Raw genomic sequence first — 27,862 nt, forward strand, 5'->3', positions numbered from 1 at the left:
TATAGCTTAATCAAGCTTTATTTACATGCGCACCATTTCTTATACAAACTAGATTACAATAAAAATGGAGTACACAGGAAAAAATACTCACAAACATCTAGTAGAGAAGCCACATGGCTATAAGATAAAGAGGTAAAACAGCAAAGGATTTAAGGAGATGAGGGAGGAAAGAAGGCTACGATCAGGGCGGAAGATGTAGGAATAGTGGTATATGCAGATTATCACTCTGGAAATAGTAAATAAACACCAGTAATGTTTAAAGATGTAACTAGTCAATAGGAAGACGGGTCTCTGTGTCAGATGTCTTTAAAAATAGGTTTATTCCCATAAAAGGAGGTGTAAGAATACATGCAAGGACAATGACAATATTTTGAATTTTTAAATCAATTTACATGGTAAGCTGATTTATAGGGGTGGTTTTCCAGCCAATGAATTTGCTGCATCGTGGACATCACTGAGAACAGCGTCTTTCTGAAAACTAGAATGAATATGATGATAATCTTATCCCACGACACATGTTAAGTTTGACACCACTGCTATGGTAATTGTCCCCATCTAACAATTACATGGTTTATCTTAATACATGGACTCCAAAAGATTTATCTGTATTATCACTACATTACATAAGTATAGCAGGATGTATACATAGATATGCATTTTACATGATGCATATGTACATTTACATGCATGCATACATGAACGTATGCTTTGAAGGGCCAGGGACACCAAACATTAAGATTTGTACATCATGTTCTGTGATAATTGATCAATGGAACAAAACAAAGTTTAATACAGTGACAATACCCTGCCCACCCCCCAGTAAAGACATCAATAAACAACACAGGATGGATTTCTGTGGATTCACATGTACAATGTTCATAAAACATTTTAAGTGTACACAGCCAGGATGCAGTTAATTCAAGATGAGGCTCTGATGTTATAATGGAGCCCCCACTCTCCCCTGAGCAAGTGATGCATGTTGCATATAAGGACATACAAGTCCTCTGATCTCACTTTGTTTTGTGATTTTGGCTGCCAGCATCTTCTACATTTTCAAGTAATTTGGCAAATATACAAAAGATAGCTTATTGTTTTTGCTCAGTAAAGTTGGCTTCCAGAGGAAAGTCCCATCCACCATTGAATGCTGCCATTATTCTAATTGCTACCGCTAATCATTTATGCTATGTCCTTGTGGCCAGGAAAACATAAAAGGCCTTAATAAAGGACAGGGCTCAACACTGATAATTTAGCACCTGGTATGGCATGGAAATGTCCACAATGCAAGTAAATATTTTATTTATTTATCATACTTTTGGCTACATTTATATGCGAAAACCAATGGCTAAATAAGATGCCTCCACCTGCCAAGCTTTAAATCTTGCCATTTTTTTATGGTTATAGATAGTGCACACAAATTAATTACTCATCATTATACAGTTAAAATCAGCCACAGACAATTTGATTATTTCATTATTGTTATGAGGCAACTATATTTCAAATTTGAAGCCAACTTTGTATGGTAACAATGAGATAAAAATGAAAGCAAAGTGCACGTTGTCTAGCTACTGAAATTTTCCAGATTATTTGCTGACCTTCTGTTGTATTCTTTAGATTGAACAATGACAAAATTAGTGCTAAAACGATGACAAAAACAGCCAATCATTTAACAAAAATGTTAGAAAAACAGAGAAAGACTATAGAGACCCTACCCAAGGAAACAAAACTAGGACAGAAAAGCTACAACAGGCCTCAGTTTCACTTTTTATCACTAACAATTTTATCATTGCATAACGTTGCATGAACTGCGAGTTCACCATAAGTTTGTTTGTGTGTCCATTGGGCAGTCTTTTGTTATAATCTGGCTCTGTTGAACTGAAGGTAAACATCGCGATGATGTCGTAGTCAGATTCATCCAGTACTTGCTGCATACAGCAAACTTGGCAAGGATACTTCAAGTCTGGTGGATTTTTTGCAGGATGTTCGTTATTCTTTTATTTGTTGTTTGTCTGCTGTTGTGAGCCTAGAGAAAAGATAGCAAGAAAGAGAAGCAATGAAATAAACGTAATAAAATCACTAATACAATACAAATTGTATTATATCCAACATGTCATGTTTAATAAAACACAAGATTTTTATTCTTTTATAAGTCATTTGTATTTTGATTTCTACATGACATTTTGGCTCACCTATATAAATGCTGTCAGCCAGGCACCCAACTTTGATTGGACTGCTTTGTCCCGGTGAGGTTTCCCACAGGATTCAGGCTAACAGCATTTTGCACCAATGCATCAAAGTTAAAATCCAGTCCATCAGACTCCATTAGTTCTGAACGAATTATAGAATCCACATCACAATCCAGACTCCCGTTAAATATGTCCAGGTCCAAGTCCGAAGGAAAACGGTCTGTTCCTGACGGGTTACAGATCCCATTACCTCCATTCAGCCCGGAGTAAAGTGAAGTCTGTGTCATCAACATAGTGGACTGTGGCTGGAGGAGCTGCTTTGCAGAGACTAAGTTATTAGCATCATTAGCTAAACTTTGAACCCTGTTGTTGGAGAGGGAGCGCAAAGAACCCTGGACGCTTGACCCCTGATGGTGTTGCTTATTCTGGAGGTGACTGCTTCGTCCATTTAACACTGAACTAAACGATGACATCATTGGGTCATTACGGAGCATGAGGCCATTGCGAAGGCGCGAGTTTTGAGAAGTGACTGCAGCACTGGTCTGTGATATGAGTGGGTCCGACTGTGTCATCATGACATCGCTATGACTGAGAGAGCCCAATGAATCAGAATTCAGGAGCTCTTGAAGTGAGTTCCCAAAACACGTAATGCTAGAAAAAGATGTTTGCTTGTTTTCCTGTATGGTCTGCATTGGTGTCTGACGTAGTCCTCCCGTTGAAGGTCCGAAAATGGGGTTACTGAATCCTGCACTGTTATTCCCCACAGTTTGAGAAGTGGAAGTGGGGCTTGGAGAAGAGGTGGTGGTTTTGGAGCCAAAACTAAAAGCAGAACCCACTTGAACTACCTGAGCTTGTGTGGTGATGTTGTTCAACAAACCATCCATTAGGTTGTCAGCCTCATTGAGATTTATTGTGCCAGTCAGGTCAGCAAGTCCCGGAAGTTCAGCTGGGCAAGTTTTGGGGTTTGATGAGGAGGACGAAGGTGGAGAGAGGCTGCTGGGGCTGGAGTAGAGCATTGGGGAGAGAGGCGGGCCATCCTGGACATCATCAAGCTCCGGATTAGCTAGAATAGGTGACAGTCGTCCACTCAAGGTGCTTGCATTGGAGTTGGTTCGTGAGCGAAAGTCAGTCCAACCGCATTCCAGTTCATCGCTGCTGCGGGAAGTGGGACTTCCTGCCCATTTCGATAGGTCACCACCACCACCAGATACATTCTCCACCGAACCCTCTTGGGCAGCCTGCAGTGCTGCCTTTTTCTTGGCCGCTCGCCCACGTGCACTCTTGGTGTATTTGTTACCATTGTCCATGGAGACTGCACGTCGCCTTGGTGCTTTGCCTCCCCGCCCCCCTTCAGGATTGATCATCCACCAGGAGCTCTTCCCAGTTCCCTCATTCTGTACACGGATGAAACGACTATGCAAGGACAGGTTATGTCGGATGGAGTTCTGGAAATAGAGCAGAAACAGGTGGTTATGAATAATCTGATAACCAACATGTGATTTAGAAAAAAAGCATTTGGTTTCAATCTGATGCTTAAAACAGACAAAATCTTTTTTGTTTAGATCTTCATTGGTCTTTACACTGATACAGACATACACTCTCACTTGTGTGCAGCTAGAACTCCTAGTATTACATAAGTCAGCTTTGTTGAAAAAGACATAAGAATCTATACAGATTACTCAAACCATTGATGTAACACACAAGAGACCAAAATAATCCTCCTTTCATGGTGGCCTAACTCGCACAGGTATTTTTCAATGTTACTGAATAGGAAACTGGTGGAAAATAGATGCCATTGTGTATTAAGCATACAATGTGTTCTCGAGAGGTTGAGAAAGTACAATATGTCGTGTAACTATAGTAATTTAGCAGAGGAAACGTTTTACAGCCAGTAGCCTTGGCAGAACAGAGAGGTTTTATCTTCGAAAACATAGTTATTTTCCCGTAATACTAGAAAAGGCTGTCTTTTTCAATAGGCGTGCTGAACAATGGCCTTAAACGCTTAAAAAAGTATTTCTATTTATCTATATGCATATATGAATATAGTGTGTGTGTGTGTGTGTGTGTGCGCGTGTTGGAAACAGCTTACTTCATACTTGTAATGTAGTTTTGAGTTAAGATGAGTGGTACCACAGATACTGGTGTTTTCCACTGCCAAGTCTCTCTTGAGATTAATGACATAATGTTTGTGTGTGAGAGCATATGTGTAAGGGAAAAGAGGTGGAAGTGTATGACTAAATCCTCAATGGAGCAGCATGTTATGAATGAAGTCATTAAGAGCTATAATTTTCCTTCTCCACTTGCTTGGCAGCTTTAAACAACCACGGTGCCATTGACACCAAATACATTTTCTCATTTTTACCACTACTATCCTAAAGGGACAATTCATCCAAAAATGAAAATTCAGAAAAAATATATAGGTACAGTTTATGCCTTATACCTTTAGTATGTTCCTCAGTACTGTATGGAGCGTGTCCGCAAGGTCTTAAAAAGTCTTAAATGCCATTTGACAAGCTACTTACATTGCATTATTCTATGGTAGGAGGTCCATTTACACCCGGTTGTTAAACGACATCGTTGACTAATGGGGAAATGCAAGTTTTTGTGCAAATGGTTCAAGGATAAGGGTTGTCTCTGGGAATAACGGTGATGTGTACTGCTCTGTGTGCCAGAAAGCGATGAGTGTAGCTTCGTTTCTCTTTCTAATAAACCTTGCATGGGTTAGTCAATCAATTCATTCTTCTGAATTATATTGCATTAATATTGAGATGGATTAGTTGTGCTATCTTACAATAAGTAGATAGTAAATGTAAGTGTCGCTAATTTTAAGTGGCGACGAGGTCTTAAAATGTATGGAAAGAATCTTAAAAAGTCTTAAAAAGTATTAATTGTAGCTCCATGAATCCTGTTTATACCCTGTGTATGCTATGCTCTATATACAGTAAAAACTGAGAGATGCACACCCTTTAAACCCTATTATTATCCTCTCAGTTAGAAAAGCACATACACACTCTACCCTTCATCTAAAGCTCATCCTTTCAGCCTGAAACTAATGAGGCATTACAAATTCCCTCACTTTTAAGCCTAAGATTACATCAAATCTAAACAATTCCACCTGGTGTACATTTTCACCTGTTTTGTTTACATTTCACTGGTGTTTGTTTAAACGGCTAATCAATATGAATGGTATGATCTCTCTGCACACTGCATGTGTGTGTATATTGATGGCTGTTAACTGAACGCCCAGCTGCACACTGAATCTATCTGGAACACAGAGACCTTTTTGTCCGTCAGCATCAACATGTGGTAACAATCCATCAATGTCAGCAGCCACGCAATGCACACACACGCAACTATGGCTTCACTCACATTCTTTTGCTAAGAGATATAGAGGAGTGAGTGTATTTGGTTAGTCTGGTGCTTTGTGTGAATGTTATTACATGCTGGTTGGAAGCCAGTGCATCTACAAACTTGTAACCTACAAATTAACCAAACAAACACTGCTGTGAAATAAATCTGGTGAACCAGAGGTATTAAAAAGATGATATTGACAGATGAAGTAAGCATTTGTAATATCAAGACACTATAGCTGCATAAAGAACCATGAGGTTTCATAAGCGAGAAATATAACCTTTCAACAAAATACAATTCACAGCTTCATAAGCACCAATAAATCTCTCTCCACACACATACACACGAGTATTTGAGGAGCGTTCCACACTTCACTCACTGTAGTAAGTCAGGGCAGTGCCAGTGTGTGAATAAGTATCTGGCAGCTGAACACTTTGACTTTCAAATACACTTTTCGTTTATTGGGAATGAGAATTCTTCCCAGCAATATGCAAATAATATGTGTGTCATCTCTGCGTTTGGGACCAAAAGAAATTAAAAACACATCCAAAGCAAAATCCAGGGTTTATGTTTTTAAGCTATAACGGGTTAAACGAGAGTTCAAAATAAGTTAGGAAAGTTTGGAATGGAGTGAAATAAACTGAGACCAATCACTGATACAGCAAGGGGAGAGGGAGTTTATACATTAACATATACACGGTCCAAGCACACTAAAACTCTTGCAGCCTCCTACTCCCGCCTCATCCCATTCCCAGCTGCCTTGACTGCTGGAGAGAAGGAGAGAACATTCCATTCCATCCGAATGTTCATTTCCCAGCCAGGACAGGACGTTTTCTCCTCTCTTCATACGTGTGCCTTGTTTGCAAAAGTTTGTATGTTTTTGCGTGAAAGAAAGAGAATGAGTTTGCATGCAAATTTTCTGAAAACCGAAGTGGATTGCTTGGCGAATGGCGATCCAGTTTTCTATGAAAGTACATTCTGTATGTTTTCTTTTCTTATGCTCTCTGTTATTCTTCGGTTCCTTCAGAGGTTCATAAATCAGGCCAAGCCTTTTTACAGTTTCCTTGGTTCATTGAAAGTACAAAACACAAATCATTATTTTATTCTGTAGGCCGTTCGTGACAAACCAGCTAGAAACAAAAATGCATATACACACACAAGCTTAATCTATGTGAATGTTTACTCCCTCCCTCGAGAAATCTTTCACACACTGGCAATAAATGGAGCGAATGTTTCCAAAACATGTCCAGTTCAAAGCACAATATGCCTGTATGTGTGTATAGTGCACAGATTGCATAATGTTGCATATTAAAAGACCTCCTTGTTTATTCTATGACTGTCGATCAAGGAGGTGTGGGCCTTTCCAGCCCACTCTCTTCAGCCAATCACAGTGCTTGAATACAGGCACACACACTCCAGTTACATAGCTGATATCACAGTAGCATGCTTCATTGGTGCTTGTCCAGCAAATGTACACAGTCACTCCTCCTTAGTGATTTCTTTACATTTAATCAAAGTATTTATATTGTATCTAAACCCAAACATTCAGATACACATTAAGTGTGTAGACATTTAAGAGCTAACCAAGCAGTCACTACCAATTACATTATAGCACGTCACAGCCATTGACTCACCAAGATGTCACTGCAATGTTCCTGTAGTAAAAGTATAATGTGGCAACAAGTATTTCAAAATTAGATGTCTTGGGTACAGTCAGTTTCATTATCAGGCCTATGTTGTGTGCCAAAGAACAACTGCATATCCCATCATTTCAGTTTAGCCAGCGTAAACAACACACACAAGTGGAAATGGAAAATGAACAAAGGAAGGAAACATGGTGATGAAAAATGATTGAGAATTTTAAAGCTTTCACCTCCAAAATGAACTCTCTTTTACTCTTAAAATTTACTCTTACTCTTTTTTTGTCATCATTTATTCATTCTCCAGTTGTTCCAAATCTGTATAAATGTCTTTGTTCTGATGAACAGAGAGAAAGATATTTTGAAGAATGCTTTTAACCAAACAGTTCTTGGCCACCATTGACTACCATAGGAACAATTGCTTAATAAATGTCTTTGTTCTGTTAAAAATAAATATATATATAAGAGATTCAGAAACCTATATTTAACCAATCCAGTGGAGAAGAGTATCCTGTATAATCAGACAGTACTAAATGTGCCCTTCCTGTCAGGCAGTGAGGACAGAGAAATATCTAAATCTCAGTTACTTTGGATGATGGGCTACTCATAGTGTGCAAGATCTACAGATGTACTATAGGAAAGGGAGGGAATGGAGGGAAACGTGGAGAACATTGACTATGAAATCCAGTAGAAATGTGTGCTCACTCATAGTAAAGAACTAACACATGTAGGCATTGTGTATTTTACTCTAGTGCTTAACCTGCTTCCCACGTCTAACCCCTTATGGTCCACACCCTCTTTGGCATCTATCTTGGAATATGAAAGACCTAAGACTCATGCACATAAACAACACTGAACAGACATCAGCCACACATGTGATATTTTTAGCTACATTTTGGAACACTGTGTCCCTTGATGTCCCTGGCTATACCGGACAAATCAATAGAGGTGAAACCATTTTTACATTTGGTTAAAAAGTTTTGCTAATAAAAGATAGATTTTCATTTTTTAATAATATAATTCCAAAGCTTTTGCAAGAAAGCAATAAAGCCATATTTCATGGATCCAACAAATCTGTTCTCAATCATTGCCATATTTGGTTCTCACTTTATCGTGCCAGGGACGTGTTTGTCTAGTGAAATGCAAGCAGGATGTATTGAACCAGCGAAACGTCGTTGGACAGCCGCAGCTTCTATATTTAACCCATAATAATGCCACGGCTTGCGACCTATCAGTGAACCATTGATTTCAAAAGTTTAGATCACAAGCACATATCATTGCACTTTCTGAAAGATTCACAGGCGAAATACTGGAAAACACTATAGTGTGATCGATATATATTGTTATTTAACAAATACTGAGAAACAGGTTCTCTTTCTTACTACTGTAATAATATTCTTTAAAATGAATTTGTTCATAGTGGCTGTTGTCATCACATTGCTGTGGCTCTAGCAGTGTATGAAACCAACTTGATCATTGTTTGGCTCTGTCTCAGTGCTAACGTTTGTCACTCTTGTGCACATCTGGGCTGGATTGAAAAAAGGCCCTGTTGTGTTTTGTATTTGTGGGCAACTGCTTTTCTCACTACGATCACAAGGCAACTTGCTCAAGGGGCAAGCCTGTTTCGTTGGGTTTTGCAATTTTATTGTAAGCCTGCATAAATGTGGTGCATTGGTGGTTTCAAAGCTCAATCAAAGCTCAAAAGTGTTGAAATTGTTCCCTCATTCACTACTCCCTGGATAGTGAATTCCACATAGCATGCACTTAATACTGTAAAGGACTCTAGAGATGTTGCAGATACAACTTTGTGACATATATGTGCTTTTTGTCTTGACGTGACTTGAGAAAACTTTATATTTGTCAACATTGATGATGGATGGATGCATTTCTTAAAGTTACCCAAGTTAGTTAGTCAAGAAAGATTAAACCCTTGCGATTAAGTAAGGTGGACAAAAATAATTAGCTATATTAACCAGCGTGTGTTGGAATAAATAAAGCTAATCAGCTATACAGAGAATGAAATGAAGTTATCCATCACCCCATATTAGTCAATATAGAGACTAAAGAGCGATAATGGGCACAGCTTAGGCAACTCTTTTAAAGCAAACAGGCTGACCTGACCTCAATTTTTATCCCACTAGATATCACAAGAAGTGCTGTTAAAACTGACCCCTAGCCTTTTTTTACTAACTAGCTAAAAATGCACATGCGTGTGTTTCCACCTGTGGAAACTTAGCTTACAAACACACACTTTATCTTGCTGAGCTTGCCAGTGTAGGGAGGACCAGCACTCCCACGCACATTTTCTCTGCAAAAGGTAGATAAATACAAAAGGAACATTTCTTTATCGCTCCTCACCATGCAACTCTAGCGAATATTACTTCATGATGATAATGCACCGTAGAACCATCAGTGCAGGGATCTTGCTTTCAATTCACTGGGGTAGCGACAAAAGAAGAAGACAAAGATACTAGCGGTGCAGCAGAGAGTGAGCCACAGGGTTTTCTGCTGTACCAGCATTTCTCACTCCCCCCGTCTGTAGTTCCTGCTGCCTTGACTTTTGGGCCACATGATTTCCTGTTTCTGCTGATGCGACACACACAAACATAAATACACTTGCTGTCTTGCACGTGCATGCAGACACATACAGAAAACATTGTATTGGACTGAAATATTTATATAGTATTGGTCAGTGTTTAAAGAAACACTGTGTGTGACCTAGTTCTGAAGTTATATCAAACACAATGTTCTTTGGCTATTCAGTGAGAGGATTAAACACAACTAGCCAAATACATGTATCACTCGAAATAAGGTATATATCTACTCCCTTGGCTCATTACAATTAATATTTTGCACTTTAAGTCCATGTGTAGAGTATGTTACTTTGTACAGTATGTACAATATTCTTGCCTGTGTTTGAAGATAGAAGGAAAAGGAGAGGGCAGATATCATTGGTGGCTGCAATGTAACTTCAGATAAGGTGACAAGTTCATGTTGTCTGTGTAAACTTTGCAGAGTGCAGACTGAAGAGTTGAGTGCCATGAATCTATCTGTCCACATCTTTAACCTCTGTAATGCAGCAGAGAGAGAGGTGTGTGCTAATGTCTTCCTTCAAAATAAAGTGGCCTGATTAGGTGATTAAGGCTGAGGTCATTTTGGCCGTGTGTGTGTGTGTGCATGTTTGGATAAATAGGAGATTAAGTTCTAAACATAGAAATATTGAGACGTGCATAACACACATGTCTCTCTGGGGAGGGTTCGGTAAGGGCACGTATGCATGTTGCACTGTAACAAGGTTTGTACCAAGTTTAATCCACCAATACATTCAATGAAATAGAGGAGGGGTCTTTACTTTGAGGATCAGATTTCAAAAAGTATAAATAGGATGCGGGGCAGATTTTTAACCATATCATATTTCTTCTGTTATATTGTATTTCTTTTATGTATTGTTCCTTTTATACTGTTTTTGTTGCTGTTACTTATAGGTCATGTATTAAAACATGCACACAAATATAAAGTATGTGTGCCTTTTCATTATATTGAATAAAAAGGGATCTTGTCTTTTTTAAATGTATTTTAATTTCCTTATTGCGTTAGTTTACCCAAAATCAAAAAAGAAATTTGTGTTAATTTACTAACCCCCATTCCCCCAGTATTTCCAAGATTTGGGTTGCATTGTTTTTTCAAGAAGATATTTATGAAGATATTTGGGTGAATTAATGAAAGTCAAATGAATAAAAGTCAAAAACCCTAATACATTACAAAAGTAATTCCTGAACTTTGTGACATTAAACTAGTGTCTTAAAAAACGAATCAACTGGTCTCTGCAAGAAACTAAACATTAATATAATAGAAATGGCTATTATAATAGATATGGCCAATATCGCATCTTCGGGTGAATTCCAATCGCATTTATGTAACCCATACACTTAAAAGGGCAGATCCTTTAAAGTGCAAGTTCTGTAGGGAGATGAGCAGCTGTATTCGTAAATATAGCTGTACATACATAATGAATGCAGTAATAAAAACAACACAGTTTTTACCTTTTTAACAGTTCATGTGGTGTAGTAACCTTCCTGCAGTTACTTTCAAGGACACAAGACGCATTTAGAACGCAACCTATCGCGTGTGTAAAACGATTGCCTGAGACTGTGGATTGCTGATTATAATGTTGTAAACAACATTAAGTTTCTTGGACAGACCCATCATATCGTTTTATAAGACGTCAATTGTTATAAGGGACCGCAATTTTGGACTTTAAAAGATGTGGCGTCTCAGAATGTGCATTTCTTAAAGCACAACTTTTTTAAAGTCTCTCCACTCAATTGAAATGTTAAAGGACAACTCCGGTGAAAAATGAACCTAGGGGTAATTAACACATCATTACCGAGTATATCGTTCTCTGGGATGCGTTTTCATGAAAATCGAATGTAAAGAGTTTTATCTCTAAAAACAGATTACCTTATAGCGCTAGTATATGGGGCACAGAGTAAGTAAAAAATCGCTAGTTAATACCACCAACAAGGCTCAAAATAGCCTCACACTAACACGGTAGCATAATTAGGGTCCCTACATGCAAACCGAAGCATTGAGAACTTTGTAAGTGTACAAACAGTTTAATAAGAATATACTTTATAAAGACAGTACATTTCGCGTATACAGACATCCGCCATCTTGAAAAACAGTCTCGACAAGTCGATCCACGAACGCTGTTTTGAACGAGTTGTCCTTTAAGGTGGGCCAGGTAAAGAGAATTGGGGGCCGCATTTGGCCCGCCAGTTAACCCTGAAATAGAGCTTCACTGCGGGTATATAAATAAAGTTTTTTCAGTGCAAAATCCTAAAAGATGTGGATGCGTGCCCTATAAAGCTCAAAGTACTGACCCACAAGATCAGGAATTGCACTGGGGAGATTTTGCACTATTACCTAATTTGCATAATTGTTTTAGTGAATCAGGGAAAATCAAACAACAACTAAAGCAGGAAGTATGGTCCATCCGACCGGGTCGACGCGCTGTCCGCATGACGCAATTTTCATCCTCAGAAGGGTCCGCGGTCATCCGCACCCCCCGTATGCGTACAACAGCGTATTCGCAAAAAAAGAACATTAGTCCACTAGTGGTCAATACACACACAGAAAGTCTGCAGTGTGCGAAGAAGAAGAATAAAAATCGCCAAAACAAAGAACAGTAATCTTAGAAGCATATCCTTCTCAAAACTGTTTGGTTTTTGTTCTTGTTGTCTTGCTGTTTGCTTGTTGTTTGGAATTATCGAAAACACTTCCTCAATCATACATTTTTCAGTATGTCTGTAGATTTCTCGACTCAGCGCTGCCCTCTGACGGTCTGGAAGAGCACACAAACTTATTTGTATTGCGCATGTGTTGACCTCAGACGTCCGCGCTTAATCTGTGATGAGTATGCGCAGGAGGCTGTGCGGATGCGTTTGTTCGCAAGACGGACGCGGAAAGTCAAGTATGCCACAGCCTTAAGGCAGTGCACGCAAACTGTCACTCTTAGTAAATTCGCTCATCTGTTATTCTTCATTTACTTCATTGTTCCTTACTATCGGTGACTAAAAAAAGACAAAAAGAAACGCTTGTGACCAATCATACATCAGTCTACACACTCAATGAAAAAGCAAACAAACACAAGCTTCAGTTGTCTTGGACAGTGTCTGGGGCACATGTGGTTTGAACAGCACATTCATTCTTTGTGCAAGGTGCAGGGTGCTCTGAACTGTCACTTTTCTCTCCTCGTTCATCTTCTTTGCTGTCTTGTCTTCCATTTCACTCTGTCTCTTTGTTCTGCTTCTCTGAGGCCCTGAGGTCTTAAGCACATTCTCACTAATGCCGCAGCTTCCCATCATGACGCAACACACTGAAACACCACACAGGCATGTCCTCCAAACTGTGCCAGTCTATTGATTTACCCCTCCCCTTCACGTTCACTCTTTCCCTTTTTATAAAGATCTACCACAGTCCCTTGCAGTGTAGGCTACTTTTTGACACTTAAGCCAATGGCAGGCGAATTTTTAACATTTCTTAACTGCCATTATGCATTTCTCTTATCCTGTTATCCTCTGTTGACACAGAGAAAGATATTTGGAAAAATGCTTGTAACCTAACAGTTCTTGGCCGCCATTGAATTTGAAAAATGCTTCTTTGTTCTGTTGATCTCAAAAGAAGATAATTTGACGAATGCAAACAGTTCTGGGGCACTTTTGACTACCATAGTAATTTTTCCTACAATGGTAGTCAACAGTGGCCAAGAACCGTTTAGTTACAAGCATTCTCCCAAATATCTTACTCTGTGTTCATCAGAACAAAGCCATTTATACAGATTTGAGAGTAAGTGATGACAGAATTTTTAACCTTTTAAGTATGGTCGTTTTCGGGACTACTGTACATGGTTAATATGGCTAAACCTGCCTGACTAACCCAGAAAATATAATAGAAAACAAAGTTTACCACGACAAAGAAGCTTAATTTAAAAACCACTGGAATGGAGCTCATAGTTTAGGAAAAATCAATAATTTACTAACATATGTTCATGCCCTTGTTGCATTACATTAAAGGTGTCAATGAATTACGATGTCTAAGGGCATAATCAGTCCTGTGAATCCACAGTAAACTGGTGATCTCAGAAGACTGCTTTAGGTCGTTTTGGCTCATTACGACTTGGAACATATTTCTACATGACAGCAGTATCTCAGCCGAAGCTAAAAGGCTGAAATCCTAAATAATAAATCAGACTCACAAGTAGGACATTTGGAGGTTTTTCTTCTCGCCTCTCCTTTTCCTCTCTTTTCTCCCTTCTGCCATTTCGACTGGATGACTCCTGTGAAGGGCTTTTCTCTGGTGGAACCAAGAACAAAAGCCTTCCAGTAACAACTCATCTACTGCTGAACTCTCTGGAGCAGCGCCAATGCATTCACACGGTCTCTGGCGAATTGGATCCCTGCCAGAATCGTTACACATGCACACACACACATAGTGTTGAACCGGGCCTCTCTCTGGAATTAAAAAAGAGCTCTAGGAGAGAGCAGTGGACCTCTAGCGAGCACGTAGCTCTGGTCACCATCCATTAAGGAAGATTGATACATGAGCAGAGTGCCAATTCAGGGGGCTCAATCTCACCATCAAACCACTTTTGAAAGAGGTGTGACCAGTAATCCCTCCAGAAATTTAGAAAGCAGGGGTGGCTGCAGGGAAGAAAAAGTGCTGACAAGTTCATCGGTTGAGTACTGGAGAGCTGGAAACTTGAAAAACCTGCAGAACAACCCTCTCTCTGACACATACTCTTGTGTAAACACACACACGAGCGTCTACCCCATCACCACAGCATCCCTTTAGGCAAGATACAGCAGACTGTGCATGTGCATTTAGGATTTGTGTCTAACTGGATTTACCTCTCACACACAGGCACAAATATAAAAAATGTACGCCAGGTTTTCTGTGGATTTTCCAATTCCGAGGATTTGCACTTGTTGCATTATGGAACACTATATGTCACCCTGCCAGTGAAAACCCAGATCAATTATTTTTTGTTGTTATAAGTCATCCTACATAACTTAAAGAACATTTTGTGAATATATAACCTTGACATCTGAGATATGGACTGAGTAAGGCCAAAGATTGAAATCATAGTGAAATGAATGATTAAAATCAAACTTTGATACTTGTTATCTCATATATACATTATGAGACTTTAGCCTGGGTTAAATATTGTCTACTGTACATTTGCACTAGCAGTAACCACAAAGGCCATAATCAGTTTTTTAAATAGTCATTAAAAACAGGAAGCGGGTTTACATTCTATTTTTGTTTACAGACAGACAGAAGTTGCAGTATGATCACGAGACGAAAGGTGGGCAGGATGTTTACTCTTTGTTTCCTCTACGTCCATCTTCCTGCAGGGTCCAAAATTACTGCCATACGCTTGTGTGCTCGTAGGGTGTGGCTGTCACCTGGCTGCTTCGCTACCTAGTTGTGTTATGATGTGTCAACGAAACTCTCATTTAAATGCCATAGCACTAGCTTTAAAGCTTTCTCGCTGCTTGCTGCATACATAGGGAGCTGTCTTCATACCGCCCAGTACGGGAGACTTCAACTGATTCAAATATATCGATCGAAACGAAATCAGCTTGTTGCTAAGATTCAAATAAGAATAAAATATACAGCACATACATGAATTAAATAAGATGATCAATTTTTAATCAAACTTGATTTTTTATTGATACTGTTTTAATCTATGCAGTCTTGAATAAAATATAAGATAATTTATAATAAACATCTCTCGCCTCTTTTCACTGTTCATCATGATGCATTCTGGGATCCTCTACTTTGCAAAGAGCACATCCTTTGATAAGAATTCGGCTAAACTTTGTATAGAAGGCAGTCTAATTAAGATGTTTTTTCAACATTTCCAGTGAATGAAATTTAGTGGCATCTAGGGCTGCACGATTAATCGATAAGTAACCGCATGCGATTTGGTGGTTGGCTGCGCAGGAAATGCTGTCTTCCTATCTGCATCGTATCTGGCATTTTTCTATCACTGTTTTTCAAGCCTCCTAGGGTATTTTCATGACAGTAAAGTTTATTTATATTGATGATGTTTGACGGGTGTTGCTTTTTAAATGCACTTAATAAGCGACTCCAACGTGCAGTGCTTTCAGGTGGAGCAGCATTTCCCGCTATTCACAGAGCCGTGCTTCATGAACAAGCTGCGCATAAAACATGAGCACAGTTTTGATTTGAAGGGGAATTGCGATTAATCGTGGAGCCCAAGCGGTGAGGTTGCGAATTGCGACCAATGGCTTTCTCCAATGGTCACCCCTCTGTTACCAAGCACTACGGTGGCTGACACAGGACTGATCTCGTCATGTTTTGCTTCTTTGTCGAAGAAGATATCGTATTTACGAAATGCGTTCTGTAGCAGTTTGTCCGTTAAGGGCTACTGTAAAAACAAAATTGCGAATTCCATGTAAGGGGACCCCCGGTGTACGGTATGTAGATAGAAATATTTTGTTTCATCTTGTTAAAAGGGTAGAAATCTGGGTGAAAGACCTGGTGCATTTAGTCTGCCTAACAACAGTGATTCATAATTCATTGAAGTGTAGAATGCCTATCAGGCTTTTTGTGTTTGGGTATGTGTGCATGTGTGCTCACGGAGTTTATTCACTGTAGAATGCACCGACAAAGTCGCTCATGAGACTCTTTGTTTGACCCTTTCTCTCTCTGTCTAGACAGATATCGTCTGGAGATACAGTGGATGTTTTTGCCTTTGCCAGGTTGTCTCGCACATGTTCATGTGTGTAGTGGAAAGCTCAGAGAGGCGAGTTAATTCACTGCCGGGCATGCTTAGCAGCTCAACACACTTTCTGTGCTTTTTGTGGCACGCCATAGGGACTCTAGAAAAATTCTGCGCCGTGCCAGTGGGAAGTGCTCTAAAAGTACACAGGGCATTCTCAGGGCAAAGTCGTTAAAGACGGAGAAGTTTAGTTTTGAACAACACTCAATGCCCGCTCTTTCCTATACCCACCCTGGCATTCCCTTTCACTCTACTCTCTCATTTGTAAAATGTTTTGCTTCGAGAACACTACACCTTTCCAAGACCGTTGGCCAATGGTATGTCTGGTTAAAAAAAAGAGCCACTGAAAGGAGACAAATTGCTGTCCCTGCATATTTATACATTGTGGTTTCGGCGAAAGTTCATTCAGAGATGTTGTCATAGAAACTAGCCATTGCTGACCTTCTGGCACCAAGATCCTTTTGACCGGATTAAAAGAGCAAATCTGGCCATGAGATTAAAATCTGTTGGTAGTTAGTCATTACAAAAGTTGTTTCCAATGTTTTCCACAGATCAGGGACCAAGCACTAATGCATTTAGTGCAGACTGGATAGCAGAGGCCTCACAATCTACTCCTCCCTCTGTCCTCTTGTTCGCCCCCTTCCCCCTCCGCTCTCCCTCTGAGAGAGAGATGGAAGACTGCCAGCGTACGCAACCGCACATCACACACACACATACGAACATGCCGTGCAGCCCAGCTACACACTGACCTACATATGCTTTCACTGCGCTGATTGAGTGCCCCGCTGAACCTCTGAGCCAATCACGGCTGGGGGAGGAGTGCTAGTTAGCCAATAGAATTTGTTCGCCCTCAGCAAGAGCACTCTCAGTCTCTGTACAGTTTTAGAGTTATCAAGCAGAAATAAAACATGGAAATTATATGCTGTGACTTTTCAACCTCTGCGTAAGAAGTTAAATTTGACATATTTACAGATTTAGGGTTTGTGGCAACTTTTGTTTGACTAAATGGGGGATGTGTGCTCCAATGTCAAATGTGCCTGATCGCAATCTCAGTGGACCATGAAGATTGCCCAAACAAATTTACTACACAAACAAAGTAATCCAAACTTTTGTGTAAATGTATACATTCTTGCATACATACAGGAAGTCAAGAGGAGGTCATATAAAAAAGTGTTTTACTCATGCAAGCCTTTTTAAAGGGACTGTTCACTCAAAAATTCTGTCATCATTTACTCACCCTCATGGCATTTCATACTTGCATGACTTTTTTATCTTCTGCCAAAAATATTCTGAAGAATGTTGGTAACAGAAAAACCACTGGTCCCCATTGTCTTGCATTGTTTTTGTGTGCATGCAATTGACGTCAATAAGGGATCAACAGTTGGATACCGACATTCTTCAAAATATCTTCTTTTGTGCTTTGCTGAAGAAAGAAAGACTTACAGATTTGAAATGGCAAATTTAAATTATATTTGTGTGGATGACTCTTGTGGCACAAAATATGTGTTGACAAGTCTTAATGATAATGCTAAATAATATTCAGTATAATATAAGCAAATAGACTTTGATTAACCTTAACAAACGTATGCTTCCTCTTTTATCTTGTTTTATCTGTTAGACTCTCCCAGTCGCTTTTCTTTTCCCTCTTATCTCTGCACTTACGCATCTTTTTGTTGGTACCTGGTGTAATCTCTCGGCATTAAGCAGTCTGATGTGATATGAAAATGATGTGGTGTGATCGTGAAACTGATGTAATTCTTCATACCTCATTACTGTGTGATCCTCGGTTAAATGATCTGCCTTCTCTCTGTGTCTGTACATACAAAAGAGCTTTAGCACACTTTATGTGTGTACATACACGCACAATGTACACTCAGACAGCTCATATGACCAGCCACCTGACTAAGCCTCAAGTTTAAACAGACTAATCCTCACACTGCACATCACATCACTAAAAGAAATGTTTTTTACAACACCTAGAGCACATCTTTTTCACCAAGAGATTCTGTACAGGATAACATGGGTATGTAAACTGGAATAATGACATCGCATGTCTGTATGTCTGTCATATACTTTGACCATCTGTTTCACCATGAGAAAACGTCCCCTCGATTCTTTGTATGTCTGGTGCATGTGAAGATAACAATAAAGCTGACTTGAACTTGAACTATAACAAACTAGCAGACTTTCAGCAATGTGCTGTTGTCAGAATGCCTGGCCACTGCCTTTGTATGCTCCTGGAAAAACTGCTCGGCTGCACAGCTGCAGGAAGAAGAAAAAAAGAAGGGAGTGAAAGGCTGGGTGGAAGAAAGGGAAAAGTAAAACAAACAAGGGGAAAAAGTGGGGAGAGGAGAGGCAGGAAAGGCACACTAACCCACATTTACTAAGCAGAGCTGAGAGCTAAGAAAAAATGTGTGAGAGGACTTTTAAAGGGATATTTCACCCCAAAATGAAAAATCTGTCATCATGTACTCACCCTTATGAAATTTCAAACCTGTATGGCTTTCTTTCTTCTGCAGAACACAAAATAAGATATTTTGAAGAATGCTGGTAAACAAAAAACGTTGGTCCCCATTCACTTCTATTGTAAGGACACAAAACCAATGCAAGTCAATGGGGACCAACGGTTTTCTGTTACCAACATTCTCCAAAATATCTTCTTTTGTGTTCTGCAGAAAAAAAGAAAGGTTTGAAATTACATGAGGGTGAGTAAATGAAGTTTTCATTTTGGGGTGAACTATCTCTTTAAGAGCAGCAATACATTGAATATAATATAAATGTGCACTGATTCTGCAAACAACACATGGCAGTGCCATATTCTCACTTTCATGTACGTAAATCAATCAGTCTAAAAGCCCTTTCAGTCAAGCGGTGATGTCATCCTCAACCAGATCATCAGCAGTCCTGTCCCTCCGGACCAATCTCTGCCAATCTGTCTCTCTTTCTCCCTCTCTCTGCCATTCTCTGCCCTCTATCTGTATTAGGATAGTGCACATTGTGGGCAGCATACTTTTTAACATTAATTATGAATTATTTTACTTTTACATAAAGCTCTAAACACTCCAAGTTTAAGATACTGTCCTTCACTTGAGCAATACCACTTTGAAAAACTTTGCATACCAGAGTCACCACCACAGAGCTCTGGCCGGAGTTGTTGTATAATCTCACGGCATCCAAGAAACACAAACAGTGTGGTCATTTTATGCTCTCTTTGAATTACAGAGATGTAGTAAAAAAACACAACGAAAACAACATCCTGCACTTTAAATAAACAACCATTGACATGTGTGTGCACGAGTATAAATGCAAACTTGTCATTTTACACTTATATACTTTATATATACCTATATACTGTATACACTATATACTATATACTATATGTTTCCCTCAAAGTTTTAATACAACGTGGGACAGTGTATCGTCGCACCCTCCTCCCACTTTCAAAGTAATCTGAGAGAAAGAGAAGGAGGGAAACTGAGATAAAAAGAATAAGGAAGAGTAAGAGAAAGCGAGGGGCCCCTTTTTGTGGAGCCCCATGTAACCCCTTACTGGGCCTCTATACATAGAGAAAGAAAAAGGAGGAAAAGAGACGGACATATATACAGGCGGATATATAAAAAATCTGTTTTTATGCTAAAATGTGTGTATAGAGAAAGAGAGAAAGGGGCTACATGGCAATTCATATTGTTTATGGTCACTCATGTCTAGGGATTTGTCTTTGTGCATGTCAAAGGCATCTACAAACACCACAGGAACCAAGATACATACAAAGAAATAGTCTCAGGCACTCCTAATTACTCCCAAAACAAAAGGGGGTATCATGAAAATGCAGTGAATTGTGTTTATTCTCTGACCCTACATGCTTGGCTTGCAGGATTTAGGGAGCGTGACGGTTTGTGCGCGGCGAGCGCAGGCAGTAAAGACCATGTTTACTCATTAAACCCTGCGACCCTTCATGACACTCAAACAAACTATTACTATAGCTATTATTTTAAATAGCAGAAGTAAATTGTGTGCATTTGCACCGTCCATTAAGGAAAGTCTTTCAGCTTTAAACAGTCGCATCATAAGAATGTTTTTATGCCAAATGCGTAAATGTTATCAGTTTAATGTAGTTTTAAATGTAACCATTGTTCCACAACAGCCTCGTTCCATATTTGAAAATGTGTCTCTTTAACTATAAACATATGAATCAATCAATAATGACACTGATTTTAGTACACAGACGTATTTTTGTGTCGGTCTCGTAATTAAGACTTGTGTGTGGTGAATCAAATCTTGAAAATGTGGCTTTTTGAGAATCATTAAAATATCAGGCTGTTTTTTTCTACACAAGCATTGTATTGTACAGCCGTTAAAAAACATACAAAAATTGGAAGTATGATCTATTTTTCCATGGCAGTGTAGCAAATACCAGTTTGTCGAAAGAAAGTACTGGACCAGCTTTTTAGAGCAGTGTTGTTGTTTCTTTGCTAAGAGGGATTTTTTTCAGTTTCAAATGTTACAGTATGTTTTATATTACACTACAAAAACTCTTGATTCTTAGAAGTTTTGGGGGACTGTGTCTTTGGTTTGTCTGCTTGTCTTGTGCTGTTCACCACTCACATCATGGTCTTTGACATTCACAGTAGCAATGGACCCATATTGACTAGGTTAAACCTTATGATAATTTCTTTCCAAGAGGAGGGTAATTGGCATATGCAAAGACAAAGAATTCTCTTTTTTCAGCTCGAGACTGTACATTGCCTTTAAAGGCATAGAGATAGACACATTTCAACTAAATGCTGAAAAAACTAAAAAGACATATCAGTGATGGTAGTCTAAGTAGCAGCACGCGAGATGCCCATGAGCTGTGGAGCGATTTCATGCCCCCATAAACACGGCATGACAGAGAATGTGTGGTAGGTGGGGGAGGAGTGCAGTCAGAGGTAAATGGGACAAAACTGAGCGAATGCACAGTCATTTAAAGACAGAAAGTGTTAGAGATTTAAATCCTAGCATCTGATGTGTGCCAAAAGGCACGGCACATGATCTTAGCCCATAATAATGTTCATAGACTCTCCCTGAGCTGCCCGATAACAAACTGCTGATGTGTCCAGCAGCTGGAACTGTTGCGGACTTTACTGCAAAGTCAGCATTCTGTCTATTCAGTCTATTCAACTTGATCCAGTGGCCTCCCTTGACATCCATATCACCACGGCTGACCCCAGGGCAGGTGTGTAAACACTAAAGGTGCAGTGAAGAAGATAAGGATTTACTGAAACTGCAAGGCATTGGACTCTTAAAACTGTTAACTCACTTGTGCCGGTGACCTCACCATGCATGGAGCTTCTGATTGGTCTTTTATATAGAACACTCTGTATTGATAAGAGGAGATAGGGCTGTTGCGCAGACTTTGCTGTAATGACCTGGCTTCTTGGAAGACACTAACACTTCAGAAATATTCTGCTCAGAAACATTGAGATAGAGACAAATAAATGTATAAGTATTACAAAGATGAGTCCTATGTGCTTCCCAAACCCCCTAGTGAGGAAATTAAAAGTTCACCTAAACAAATTCCCACAGGGCAACACGTGCATTATCTGACCAGATTAAAATTTTGTCCTGTGCCAAGTGATGCCTTCTGTGAGCTTCCCCAGGCCGTACAAATTTGAATACCAAATTGACTATGTGCACGTAGTCACTGTGGTGTTATGTCACAGAAAGCACATTTGTTTAGTCAACATCTGTACGGCTGAAAGTCTTCACAGACTCAGATATAACACCTGCTTCACCATGATCCGGAACTGCAACGTTCAATCGAGCGTAATCTAAATCTAATCTCGGTTAATCAATCTAATTCTGTGGCTAGTCACAAATTGACACACATGCGCTCCAACACACATGCACCAAAAGAAACCATCTGCGTCACCAAGCAATGACTTACTTTTGTTTGACACTGTCTCTCTCAAAGTGCAAATGCATGAGATTGTCAGTGAGGATATATTTCCTTAGTAATAATCACTTATTACAAAGCATCTCTTCTCATTACCGCTAGATTTGTCTGGCCAAGAGCCCCTGACACAGAAAGCTAGCTTTATTGCACTCAATTAAATTTTAACCAAGAACGATTTATCCACCCCTGCCTTGGCGCTCATGTCATGACAGATGCGCGTAATTGGAAATGACGGGCCGGGAAGAAAACAAATTAAACTTTAAAAAGCCTTACAGTAGGTCAACGCTGCAAGCAAGAACACCTTTACCAAGCCGGAGACAGAAGGACAAAAAATTGGTGGGGGCAGTAAGGTCATGAAAAAGTTGTGTAATGAGAAATAGGCCTAGAGTAGACTAAACTAGAAAGAAATTCAAATGTCCTTACCACAGATCTGCTTATGACGGGCCTCTGTAGGCACCACCTGATCAGGAAGTCTGTGTTTTAATCAAATGTTTTCAAATATGAAAATGTCTCTGGGTAAAGGGGGAGAAAAAGACGATATGCTTAAAGCATGTAGGAGCGAGTGTTGGCTTATCGGGCTTATCAGTGTACACTTTATCAAACAACATTTACGGTGACCTATAAACTCACCTATACATCCATATCAACATCATTGTTCCGTCACTTCAAAGTACTGCAGACCTGGCATGCTACTGAACACTATCTATATTTTCCTATCCTCTGTTTTCCACTGTAATACCACACAGAAATGCATAGAAACCATCTTGCCTATTGTTACAATCACAGCACTTAGACATCGAGAGCAACAACAACCTTTGATGGTACACAAGTGAACACAAACACCCTACACCTTTTCTCAGTATTATAGACAAAACATTCTTCAAATACAGAAATATTTATTAAACATATGATGGTTCTAGGAAAGTTATGCTGCATGTATTTGTGCATGCATGAAGCGAATGTTGCATTTTAAAGCGTCCCTCTTGACAATGAATAGATTACATGCAACACTTAAAAAGCATCCTGGAACTGAACCAAGTGGATTTTGTTCCCTTTCGAGAACGATCATTCTCCAATCTTCACCATGACTGAAACATTTCAATAGGCCTCACAAAATATGAAGTGTTCCAGGAACGAGAATGGTGCAATTACATTACAGTAGTAGTTTGGTCTTTATGACAAACATAATCTGATTATATTACAGATGTGAGATAAACAGAGCGGTTGTACGTGGTAATAGCGTTGGTGAGAGATTACAGGCAAATGTGTGGTGGACAAGATTAGAAGATTAAAAACTGTGTAGTATCTGATTTTAAGTTACTCTCAGCCTGTCATTACAAGAGCGCATCGTGAAGAGGGATGATAAAACTATAAAATCTCACCATCTCTACACCTACATTTTTCTGTTTCGGTTTTCAGAAGAGAGTAGGAGGAGCATTATGTAATGTCACCTATGCTAAAACAGTCAATCTCGTTCCTCTCATAAGAATTTGATCAATCGTTTATTGTGTTTGAAGATAAAAACTTGGTATTTGCATTTTGGCGGTTTATTCGGTTAAATTACAGTAGTGTTTATCTACGCTGTTTGAATCCTGGTGTCCACACACTGTACACAAATATATCCCTCAGACATGTGCTGGAATGCGTATCATATTCAGAGCTCGAGTTAAGTAACGCAGCAGTTCAGTATCACATGGGTAGACATTTTTCTACTTGACAGAATGGCAACAGGCACCGTACAACATTATTTTTTTTGTGTGTGTACTTGTGCTATTAATGTGGTTGTAGTGTTTAATAATAAAAACAGATGTTTCACATAGCTGTTTGAGAAACACGATCATTCTGGGGTGCACCTTTAATCAAGAAGTTTGCTGTTGCCACAGGCACATGCACAACAGTACCCCAGCTTTCACTGTAATAACTCAAAGCTATTTACAGCCGAAGGGACAGGCAAGCTGGGCTTTCTGCATGCAACTGTCCTTGACCTTGCACCCACCACCCCACCACCATCCATTAATACCATCCCCCAACCCACTAGCTGTATTAGTGAAAGGTCCATGTGTCTTTTGCTGGCTACGGATCATGGCAATGACATTCCCATTGAAGGTAGTTGTTACAGGAACTTTGCACCATTCTAAGTCATTACACATTCTGTAATGCCATTTAACCCGGTCTGAGCAGCTTTTATCACATGTACAGTGCCATATTTTATGTAAGCAGTTTGTGCATATGTGACCCTGGACAACAAAACCAGTCTTATGGGTCAATTTTTCGAAATCGATATTTTTACATCATTTGAAAGCTGGATAATTAAGCTTTCTATTGATGTATGGGTTGTTAGGGTATGATAATATCTGGTGGAGATATAACTGTTTAAATCTCTGGAATCTGAGGGTGCAAAGGAATCAAAATATTGAGAAAAATGCCTTTGAAGTTGGTAATAAGAGGCACTGTTAGTGGTCATCCACTCACAAAAATAAAATTTTGATATATTTACGGTGGGAAATTTAGAAAATATCTCCATGGAACATGATGTTTACTTAATATCTTAATGATTTTGGGCATAAAAGAGAAATCTATAATTTTGACCCATACAATGTATTTTTGGCTATTACTAAAATGTTCTCGTGCTACTCAAGACTGGTTTTGTCATCCAGGGTCACATACTAGCATTAACATTTATTTTGACTGGCACTCCGAATTGTGTAATAATAACAAAACGCAAATGTCCTTAGTGAAAAAGAAACTGGATTTACATGAGTTAATGTAAACAAACTCGCCAGCTGATCGATTTTTTGTCTAATATTCCTTATTCTTCGAGAATGTGGGTAATTTATTTAATACTGGTGTCCGGAGAGAGGGTTTGTTTACCGGTGACGTCATCGATCTCACTATACTGCTGAGGCACGCGCACCATCGAAACCCCTTATAGCTCAACCCCCCCACCTCCGTGCGTGAGCACGCGTGTCTAAAAACACACGGACATGCCAAGACATGTGTTTCTTGTTGTGATGTGGAATGACATCAATGTACAATGAAAGAGACGCACGGGTGCGCGACTGACACGTGCATACATTCGCGCGCGCACATTCGCTTACCTTCCAGCCAGCGGAGCTGTTGCTGTCGCCTTTGTCTTTAAAGTACGGGACGCTTCTGACCATCCATTCGTAAATCTGAGACAGTGTCAGTCTTTTGTCTGGATCGCTTTCTATGGCTTTAGTAATAAGGTCTGCGTATGACAGGTTGCCCCATGCGTTCCTCCGCGAGGAGGTCTTCCGTGGGGTTTGCTGTTGGCCGCCCTGGCCGCTCGCCCCCGCGGTCGCTGAGGCCAGCTGGGAGGACAGCGGAGAGCCCGTGTTGTCCTGTCCGCTTGCATGCAGTCCATCGGACAGGCTCGGACTGCCGCTGTCCTCTCCTTCAACCACACCATTGGCGTTGATCGCCATCGCGCTGTCATCCTCGTCGTCCTCTTCCTCGGGAATAATGTCAGTGTCATTGGACGCGGGCTTCGCCGAGCTTGACTCCGGCTGTGGCCAAGTGCATGATCTCGGCCGTTTTTGCGGCTCAAAATCCGGATCAATGACAACGTCCAGATCAGAGCGCGGCTCCAGGGTCGTCTCTGCCATCGTCTCTATCGTCGCTCCCCTTCGGTCACTAGTTCAAAGTTAGATAGGCAGTGGGACGCGGTCACAGTCGCATTCCATGAATGCGTCTCTTACTCTAAATAGTGCCTAACGCTCCTCGAACGACTGGTGCAAAACTTGAACTTGAAACTTGAACCTCACTCTGTGTTTGAGGAGAGACAAAAATGCAACATGCATTTACAACCAAGCCACCTTATAATAATCATACAATATTGAGCATAAATCATTTTTCTCAATACGCTTTAAAAACAATACTGTTACAAATCTGAATATGTTTGCATTAATATATAAAACCATCGTATAATTTGCATACTCACCATTCACTCGGATCCCACTGTGTTCTTTCTCTCTGTCGCACTCCCAGCGACTTGGTGCACTGATGTAATACAACTATATCTCTCCAGCGCACTTCACCAGTAGCCACGGACAAAGCGCCTCAACGTCACCGCACGCAATCATCACAAGCAGCAAGTCGCTGTAGTGACAAAAGAGCTGTCAGAGCCACGGCACATAAAGCTCGCTACGAATCAAAACGATGATATGTCAGAACAAGACAACTACAGGAACGAGACAAAAAGTACTCGTGCTCGTCGAGTGCTTTGGTATTTTCTTGTCATTTGCCACTGTGACGCGTTGTTCCTTCTCTTTCCCGAAACCTCTTTAACAGTAAAAGGTAGAGACGCGAGTCCCGTTTATCGTCACTGTCTGGAAAGAGTGCGTGGAAACGTCTCGATGTCAACTGTACGTTGCGATAAATTTCCTTCAAGCCCTTTCACTGGAGCTATGCCCCTATCTAAAGCCGCAGGAGGACAATCTGCTATAATCGTCTGTCAGCACTCAAGTAAGCTCAATTTAGGACTGGACTGACTGTAGAGCGAGAAGAGAAACGCAGTCGCTGACAGGGACCTGCCCCCTAGATTCCACGCATGGGATCGCCTCTTAAAGGGGCGATGCTCCTCACGCACGGCTGCCAACAGGCGAGTGGACATGTTCAAACAAGTCACTTCAACCCGTATCAGTTTATCGGTTTTCCAAATATAGATTCAGTTGCTAGAAATGGTGGTTGAGACATGCAAACAACAATATCTATACATATTATGAAGAAAGTGCTTGAGATAAGAAAAAAATTCCAGGTAGTTCAACTAACACAAGTTCAACATCTTTAATGTCCTCTGTTACATTCTTATTTGTTTTTTCCTCTCGAGAAAGTAAGCGTGCTTAAGAGACAACAAAGGACAAAATAGGGGAAACGATATTGAACATTACAAAACAAAAGTCAATAATAACGAAAGTAAGCGTCGTATAATGTTGTGATGTCATAATAAAAAGAAATTGAGTAACATTTAGCAAAGAGTTAACAGTGTTTTCCAAATTTGCGTATAGGCCTATGTTTTTACTTTCAAACTGTACAACAGTTCACCTTTTAGAGGTATATCAAAACTTGTGGCACGTTTTGTATTTCCCTTTCTGTCTTGTAAGTCCACTGGTTCCCTACAATGTCCCTTTAATCGGTGTGTGAAGTCGTCCGTCACGAAACGCCCCCTACTGCCAACCTCTTTTACTTAAACACATGACGTAATTCATAATCAAGAAACGTTATACGCCTTTTGCTTTCCTTTCCTTGTGGCTCGTTCAGTGACGTACTCTTCGTCATCTCATGTCCTATCAAAACACCAGCATGTCTTTGTTCTTTCAGAGACGCGCGTTTTGACGATGCGCGCAACTGATGTTTGTGAAGGAATGCGCGTACTTCCACCTGGGCGCACCAACGATTAATCGCATTATGCAAGACGAAGCGT

At 40.0% G+C, this 27,862-nt stretch overlaps 1 protein-coding gene across 1 annotated transcript; it reads right to left on the minus strand.

Moving 5' to 3' along the window:
* foxo3b (forkhead box O3b) lies at positions 1-27,835 on the minus strand. The gene is made up of 4 exons (XM_056764140.1): positions 26,381-27,835; positions 25,518-26,205; positions 2,187-3,628; positions 1-2,020 (listed from the first exon to the last, which is right to left on the minus strand). The coding sequence occupies exons 2-3, from the start codon at positions 26,043-26,045 to the stop codon at positions 2,201-2,203; spliced, it is 1,956 nt and encodes a 651-aa protein (XP_056620118.1). The 5' UTR covers positions 26,046-26,205; positions 26,381-27,835; the 3' UTR covers positions 1-2,020; positions 2,187-2,200.
* Between the last annotated feature and the right edge of the window lie 27 nt (positions 27,836-27,862).

This window comes from Triplophysa dalaica, chromosome 13, assembly GCF_015846415.1.
Source record: "Triplophysa dalaica isolate WHDGS20190420 chromosome 13, ASM1584641v1, whole genome shotgun sequence".
NCBI lineage: Eukaryota > Metazoa > Chordata > Actinopteri > Cypriniformes > Nemacheilidae > Triplophysa > Triplophysa dalaica.